The 8,567-nt window shown below is 51.5% G+C and overlaps 1 protein-coding gene across 5 annotated transcripts in view; it reads right to left on the bottom strand.

Moving 5' to 3' along the window:
• Window positions 1–7,165: 7,165 nt before the first annotated feature.
• Window positions 7,166–8,567, bottom strand: part of LOC100720364 (glutathione S-transferase omega-2) — a 37,425-nt gene continuing 36,023 nt past the window's right edge. For all 5 annotated transcript variants that reach the window (XR_010046221.1, XM_063244670.1, XM_063244671.1 and 2 more), the window contains one exon: window positions 7,166–7,462. Coding sequence is in view for 4 of the 5 variants with exons in the window: in XM_063244670.1 (XP_063100740.1) it covers window positions 7,303–7,462 (160 nt within the window). In the remaining variant the exon portion in view is untranslated. The remainder of the gene's footprint in view (window positions 7,463–8,567) is intronic.

Genomic DNA, 8,567 nt, shown 5'->3' with positions numbered 1-8,567 from the left:
CAGCCTGAGAATTTTATAACCCTCTCTTGGGAACTAACTGGTCTCATGAGAGACCTTATTAACCCCTTTACGAGGCACAGCTCAGTGGGCCTGGCGTCCACTGGGCCCTACCTGTTCAAGGTTCCACTGCCTTCTCAAACCATCACACCAGGCCCAATTTCCAACGTGCCAATCTCTGGAGAGCACACAGCATTCAAACCGTAGCTGCTCCCTCGTGCCGTGCATCGCCCCCATGGGAATCTGGAACTAATGAGCAGCAAAGGCTTATCCTCAAGGATGTCATCCGGTCCCCAGAGAGCTTGGTTATTTCCCCAGATGCTGCCTTGAACCTGCATGTCCCCGGAATCCACTGTGAAGTGGCCAGGTGAGCTCTATGTTTAAAGCCTCCCCCAGTGGCTTCCACAGAATGAAGAAGTGTTCTCATTTCCTTTCCAAATGGAAAACTCAAGAAAAGCCAGGGGTCTGCTTTTCCTACAGAGCTGCAAGAAGCTGGCCCTGGGAGAGGCTAGGGGAGCCTACAGCAGCTGTGTGGTCCATCACCTAGGGGGAACTATTGGTTACCTTCCAAGTACTCACCTGAGAAAAGCACCACCAGAAAGGCCAGAGCACTGCCATGGATTCCAAGTAGACCAGCCAAACACATTTCCCCACCTGTGACCCGCCCATTACCCCTGTCACCGCAGGCCACGCTGGAGGCAGTGTGCAGGATGTAGCAATTGGGCCTAGGAACCTGCTGGAGCCACTGATAGCAGGGATGACAAGGGTCAGCCTCATGGGGACGCACCACCTAGCACAAGAAGCATTGCAGCCAGCACTGAGTGACACGGGAGCAGCTTGCATCAGCCCCACATGTACCTGTGTCACGCCCACCTGTTCTTGCAAGTTCATGCCAAAGCTTAGGCAGGTACCACTGTCTTCCCTATTCCTAGATGAGGAGAGTAGCACCCTGAGGGGTTAGGGGACTTGTCTACGATCACATGGGTGTAAGCAGCAGTCAGGATTCCAACTGGGCAGTGCCACCACATATGTGACCAAAACATGGTAATTTTTTAAAAATTTTTTTAAAAGCGTAAAAGGCATTGATTTTAGTTGCCCTCAAACTATTGCCCTGCCTCCGCACCCCAGGCGCTGCACACTTACCCTGTGGTCCTGGAAGTCCTGGAAGTTCATGAGTGTCTGCACAAGGCGAGACCAAACGGACAGAGCGCACTGAGGCTGAGTGCCACTGGGCAGAAAGGTGGCCCCACCCAACACGCCCTCCTCCTGGAGCTGAGCGGTGCACTTCCCACTTCTGGCTCTTCCTAACGTCAGACTGACTGCGAGAGGGGGATTTTTGGAACCAGTTTAAGGGCACTGAGGCACAGCCACGGTAGCACAACAGAAGATGCAAAGAGGATTTCAGAACTGCTTCAGAAGGCAGCAAGAGTAAGAGGAGAGCCAGCATGGGGGTGCACCCCTGTAATCCCAGCAGCCCAAGGGCTGAGGCAGGAGGATCGCTGCAAGTGAGCCTAGCCTGAGCTACAAAATGAGTTCAAGGCCAGCCTGCATCGCAAAGCAAGATCCTGGCTCAAAAAGATAACACACACACACACACACACACACACACACACAAAATGAGATCTTTAGTTTTTTTTAAAAAAATAAAAACCACAAAAAAATGTAACCACTGACAGAAGTCAAGTGAGATAAAAGCTCCCAATCCTGAGTGCTGAGTCTGCTTCCCAGAGAGAAGAGTGTTCCGTCTGTTGTGCATCCTTGAAGGTTTTCCGTGTGTGGTGTGTGTGCCGTGTCTGTGAGTGCCTCCTGTTTTGTTTTATATTTACACAGAGGGCATCTCAGCATCAAGCTTTCTGGGGACGTCATCCTGAACATCCTTTAAGACAGCTGCTCACTGCCTCACCCAGCGCCTGCAGCTGTGCACTTTCCTGGCCTCCCCAACCGGGGACATTTTCACCTCCATCTCTTTGTCATTACAGCACTGCCCTGGACATCTGCCTACACAGACTGTAAAGCAGCCCTTCCTCTCCTGTGGTCACCGCACTCTGTGCTTGGTGACGTGCTGCATGGGGCGTGACCACATCTCATCCAAAGGAATCGAGACCAAGGGTTTATTTAGTCACAACTCCAGAGTAAGGAAAAGGCATTCAACCAATGTGAGCAACCAATGTGCTCGGCTACTCCCGGGCTGCTGTCTGTCTTTGGATCAGGCACTGCATGGAGAAGGCCTGTGTAAGGCAGGGGCTCTGTACTCAGGGAGCTGGTTCTGTTAGGCAGACAAGACCATCGTCTGCAGAGCAGTGAGAGACCCATGAAATATGGCAACTGAGGGGCTGGGGGTTTAGCTCAGCGGCATAAGCACCTGCCTTGCAAGCAGGCGGTCGTGAGTTCGATCCCCGGTACCGATAAAAATGAAAAAAAAAAAAAAAAGACCAAAAAGAAATATGGCAACTGAAAGGGACTTGCACGGCTCTGAGCTCTGCCAGTGTGGGGGCAGCGTGAGAACAGCCCCGTGAGCCTGAGTGCGAGCTCCTTGACCATTTTTCTCCCTAACACCTGTACAAACGTGGAACACCTCCCCCTCAAAATCCCTCATGCACAGCACTGCACTGAGCCTGGGGCTGGTTTCCTTCCTCTTGCACAAGGCAAGGCCTTGCTTTCTAGGTGACCATAGCAGCTCTACTGTCCTCTGTAGTCCCACAAAAAGACCAGAAAATGAACTCTGTCAGCCTCAGATCATCTCTTCCAGCAGATGGAACCACACAAACCGCAGAGATGTTCAAAAGCATCTCTTCTTTTCTCCACGGGAAGAAGGTAGGTTTCAAAAGTACAAAGTGAAATTTGCAGTGCAGGGTTAGGGAAGTGGGAGAAGTTTGGTTCTGTCTGTTTCTTTAAAACCATTGGTCAGTGAGATGTTTTGGTTTTTCTTGGGTAACTATTTAAAATAGAAAGCAGAGACTCACTTCCTGTTTCCTCTCTCATGGGTCACACGGGCTGCATTCCTAACCAGCCAGGCCCTACTGCTCCAGACCCCCACGGCCTCATCTGTCTCCTCCCAGGAACCGAGAGTCAAAGTTCTCCTGCGAGAGTGGGAGACCCCTAAGGACTGCAGTGGGCCTGGCCTTCCACAGGCCCCAGCAGTCTGGAGGCTGCAGGTCGGGCCCCAAGACCTCCCAGCCAGTGGGAGGGACAGTGGCAGGGACACTGCCCTGTATACTCCACCCCTGCGTTTGGCCAAGCCAAAGCACTGCAGGTCCCCAAGGCTTCTTGGCTTAGGCCCGCCCCTCAGTGCCTGGAGCTCTGCCGAGCTGTACTAAGAAGCCCTCTCCACAGAGGAGTCTCCTTCTTGTGGCATTTGATAATCTGGCTGCAGAGGAACAAACTCCACGCATCCCAGACATGCACTGGAGAGGCCAAGAAGCAAAATGGCTCAACTGAGCACTTAGTGACCCAGAGAGAATCGAGGAAGAGCAGGCCATCTACACCACCCCACTGTGGCCCCTGGATGTGGAGCCCCTCACAATAGACCTGTCCACTAGGCACCCAGACACCTCCCAACAAGATGAGCTTGGGCTGTGTTCAGATCCCACCAGTGTCACGCCTAGCCTGGCAGGTCTCTTCATTCCTGTGGTCCTCACAGGACACTATCACCATACTGCCAGGTGGGTTCCTGGAGGGCAGCAAGGAGAGGGAGCTGTGACAGCTAGCAGGGCCTGAGTACATCCATGCCTTCACCATCCATCCCACCTTATTCACAAAACACACATCAGCTGGCCATCACCGCTAAATATTCCATACAGCAGGCTAGGGCACGGTCTGGCCAGAGCGGGTTCCCAGGCCAGGGGAAGCAGAGAGGGAGGTCAGGAAGGCAGGTGGAGCAGTGCAGGCTTGAGGCCCTGCAGTCAGCGCCTGCCCAGCTCTGCACATCACCGCCCCTGGGACATCTGTGTTTCCTTCCTGAAAAGGAAACACTGTAAGAAAAAAATCGTTCTTTTTGAAACTTTGTTCTTTTTAAAACTGCTTAGCTCTGAAACTGTTTCAGGGCTCTGTAATTGCTTTCTTGAACTCTGTAACCACAAGAGCTTAACCGAACATGCAAGGTGTCTGACTGTAACAAACTCCCAGATCTTTAATCCAGCCTTGTAACCGATGATCTCACCCTGCGAGCTAATCAGAGACCTGCCAGGCTGTCCCGAGTCGCCTTTGTGCCTCCTGCTCATATAGAAGTGCCAGCCCACAGCACTCGTGGCTGGCTCTGTTGTTGAGTGACCCAGCCAGGATCACCGATGTAAAATAAAGCTGTTCATGGCCTCTGCACTTCTTGGATGTCGTTCCTTATCCAGACTTAGTGTGGCCACAACATTACATCACCCTGAGGCCTCAGTTTGTTCATCTTTAACATGGGAGTGACTCAGGCTGCCTCCCAAGGCTGTGAGGGACTGTATGTAGCCAGGTGTGGTGGTACAGGCCTGTAATCCCAGTACTCTTGGGAGGTCGAGGCAGGAGGATTGCAAATTGGAGCCCAGCCAGGGCAACTGATTTAACAAGATCCTGCCTCGAAAAAGCAAAAACAAACAATAACAACCGAAAATGACTGGGGACACACATCAGCACGAAGGCCCTGAGGTCTGTCCCAGGTAGGGAAAAAAAATTCCAGTCATAAACCTAAGCAGGCTAGGACAAACTGCAGGAGGGGGCGAGGTTTGGCTCTCACCACAGAGCAGCCTGGCCCCCTCCGTCGAGGAGGCTGCGACACTGACAGAGAACACACGGACAGAGTGGTGGAGGGCTGGAAGAGAGCGATTAAGGGGAGCCCATCCCCAACACCAGCCACAGGCAGGCAGTCCCTGTGACTTGGTTTACACCAAGCTCTCAGTAAGCCTCATTCCTGATTCTGTTGTCCGAGATCAGAGAACCTGAGAGCCAGGGGGAATTTCAAGAATTTTAGTCACTGTCTCTACTGCCATCATCAGCGACTTGCCTGGCCCCAAATCCCCTCCCCACCCTCCCCTGTGCAGATAGAACTGGACTCTAGCCAGGCTGGGCTTGGCGCAGAGCCTCTAGGAAGGGCAGCCCACGCCTGCAGTAAGGAGTCTCTGAAGCGCAGCGATTTCAACTCATTTTCTCCCTTTTCAGTCTGTAGGAGAAGCTGCTTCTGCCCTGTCCCGAGGTTTAAAATGCTTCCTATGAGACAGACACCAGCATTGAAAGTCATCTCTGCCACACAGATCATAGCCGATTTCCTGTTTTTATATTAGTGTGTTTTAATCTAAGGTCTTATTTCACCCGGTCTCCCAATGAGAACTCTCTGCGGAGCATTGCTTACTTGCTTCTCCCTTTTTCCTGTAGACTCAGTTTCATCCAGAAGTCAATGACTCAGTTTCCTCTGTGGGTCAGGCAGGCGGCATAAAGAAGTAGGGCGGACAGTCAGGCATGGAGGGCATGTCTGCAATCCCAGCACTCTGGGAGGCTGAGGCAAGAGGATCATAAATTCAAGCACAGTCTGTGTGACTTAGTGGTTCAGTGAGACTGTCTAAAAATAAATTTAAAAGTGGAGAGGCAGGAGAGAAGCTCAGTATAAAAGCCTTGCGCTCAATAACAACAACAACAACAATACAATGAGGGATGAGGTCACTGCAGTGCAAGTGACCAGGACCCTGGCCACCTGCAGAGAACACCTGCCCAAATGGCATTTAGACCCCAAACCATGCCTCAGACCACCAACCTGTACTCTTTTTCTATGAGTACATTTTTCCATCCTCCACCCTCCTTTGTACTTATTTCTAAATAAGTATGCAGAGCCCCAAAAGACAATGCTTGTACTTCAGGGTCCCCAAGACATGCCCTTTTCTGTCCCATCAGCAGCACCCTGGGTTCCACACTGAACACTCTCAAGCATCCAGGTTTTATACCTGTAAGGTTGGGTCTGTCCCTTAAGTTCTAGGACAGGCCGCCAGAGACGACCTCTTCTTCCCAAGCAATGCCAGGGAAACAGTGATTCACATGCTTCACTCCACTTAGGTGCCATGGCAACAGATGCCACATCCAGAGCAGATGGTACTGCAGACTGCCCATCACATAGTGCCGCTCTGGAAGGCCGAACTGCCTCACTAAGCAGACTCTATCCAGCTGGCAGCGAGTGACACCTGGTAATATTTACACAGGGCAAACACAGGAAAGCCAACAGGCCACGAGGGCCTGGCTGAGACAGAAGCAGGGCCAGCCCTCGGTGCACCAGAGCAAGGCTGGACATCACCCTTGCTGCTGCCTGGGCTCAGCACAGCTGAGAGATCAGGGGAATTCAGAGCCAACAAAGTCACAGTTGTGGCAGGCTGATCTCAAGACACCATGCAGAGCAGCAGCAGACTCCCCCTCCTCTAGCAGAGCGATGGAAGCTCTCTGGCCAGCTTGGCCCTTCCTTGTCCCCTTTGCTGTCTTCAGGGTATGACTGCCTAGTCAGAGCCAGGGCAGGCACTGCCACAGGCCAAGCGGCTCGAAAGCACTGGGTTTAAAACCTCAACAAGATGAAGGAAAGAGGAGGGGCTCGTGTCTTTGTCAACTGCAGCCCTTCTGGCCCCAGCTCTGGTACCCAGCACACTTCTGTGGGGTGAACTGGAAGAGTATGCGATACAGATCCAGCAGCCTGACCTTTGCCTTGCTGGGGTACGTGTGTTTTTTAAAGGCAGGATGCGGGTGACAGGACATTTAGTGAGATATCCTGAGCTGTGACGGTAACAGTGAAATTCTGACGTGGTTAGTCCAGGGTGATAATGGGTGTTTCACTTCCTGCTTTAGAATATTTTCCAGTCACAAGACCCTGGGTGTCTCCCAGGCCCACAGCCAAAGCCTAAATGGGAATGACACTCCTGCGCCCCCCCCCAGGACAGCAGCCTGCAGGGCTGAGGAGGGGGTTGCTTCCTCCTCCCTCTTCTCAAGCTTCCCTCTCCCCAGGGAGGTTTTTGGAGAGTGCCAATCTGGAGTGGCAAAGTCTATGCTAGGCAGAACTCGAGCCCCAACATCGGCACCATCACCAGTAACCTGCAACTCAAACTGGGCCCAAGGCCACAGGGCTCCTAAAACACTCAGACCTGAGCAATGGGTACTTTCTAGAGACACAGCAGGGCTAGAGGAGTGTGACAAGCAAATGATTGGTTATGAGAAACAACACATTTTGTTTTTATTTTTATTAAGAATATTAAAAAAAAAAAAAAAGCAACAGAAATGAACTGACCCCAAGATAATCCCTAACGCAGGTGACTCATAACATGCTGGGGATCCCGGATAGTCAGGCAGGGGCCACAAGACTCAGCAGATCAGCCCAAAATCAAAAGCATTGGGGTTATTCTGGAAGTAGAGATTCAAGAAGCCCAGGAAAATTTGCTTGTCTGTGAGCAGAGCACAGACTGTGGGGTCCCGCTTCATGGCGGCTGTCCAAAGACGAAGCATCGGGGTGTGGTCCACACAGCTGCGGAAGAGAAGACGGGTTCAGAGGTCAGCACCACCTGCTGGGAAGGCGCTGGGAAGGGGGATGAGCCTGCCTTGCAGAAACTTAAAACAGGCATCTTCGGGAATACAGTGATCTTGGCTGTCTTATTACCCAGCACAGCCACTAACTTGAGCAAAGGCCTCCTCGGGGAACAACTGTGTGTATTCTGAGTTGCACACTCAGTGCTCCCAACAGTGCAGGGCAAGATGTGGGCTGTTCACAGCTCACCCACAGAGAGACAATCCCCTTGCAAAGGGCCATCACATCCATGGATTTTACTTCAGGGCTTTGAAAAAGATAGACAATTGTTTCAAGATACATTTTCAATGGACAGAAGTTGTGAAACCTGGAGATAATGGAGCTGATGGGGCCCCTTCAGAGGGAATTCAGGTGCACGCCCTGCAAAGTAGCCTGTAAAGCAATGTTCATACAACCAGGACTGGTGCTGTGGCTGTCTGACCTGTGATTCGGAGCTCAGACTTTGGAGGAGAAAGGTTCTTGTAAGTGATATTTGAGACAGAGTTAAATATCCAAGTATATCCTGTCTAATCTACAGGGCCAACTTCCAAATACAGGGGGCCATTCTGGGTTATAGCAGCCTCAGCACATACCCAGCATCTCCTCTTGAGCTGTGAGGTGACAGAATTCCTGTCCTGCTGCTATGGTGTGCGTCTAGATGTTTCCCTAAAGCCTCCTGCACCCATAGATGGGGCTTTGGGGACATGGCTGGATCATGCAGGTATGATACTCATTGCTGGATTAGTTCATGCATAAGTTTATAGCTAAATGCAAAGTTAGGTGGGGAAACCCAGTCTAAGGAGGTGGCTCACCATGGGCGTGGCCTGAAGGACCTGTCTCCCTCTCCTCTCCCTTGATCCCTTTCTCTCTCTGTCTTGTCACCATGCCATGAACGTACTTCACCTCTGCCATGTCACTCTGCCTTGAAACCAGCCAGTTATGGACTGAAACCCCTACAAAACTGTGAGCCAAAATAAATCTTTCTTCTCTGTCTTGGTTAATTTTATCTCATCGCTGAGACAAAATACCCAATTCCAAAAATTAAGGAAGGAAAGGTTTATTTAGC

The sequence above is a fragment of the Cavia porcellus genome, unplaced genomic scaffold (genome assembly GCF_034190915.1).
Source record: "Cavia porcellus strain 051 isolate PalLab524CR breed Dunkin Hartley unplaced genomic scaffold, mCavPor4.1 scaffold_2, whole genome shotgun sequence".
NCBI lineage: Eukaryota > Metazoa > Chordata > Mammalia > Rodentia > Caviidae > Cavia > Cavia porcellus.
This window is presented reverse-complemented; position numbering and strand designations above follow the sequence as displayed.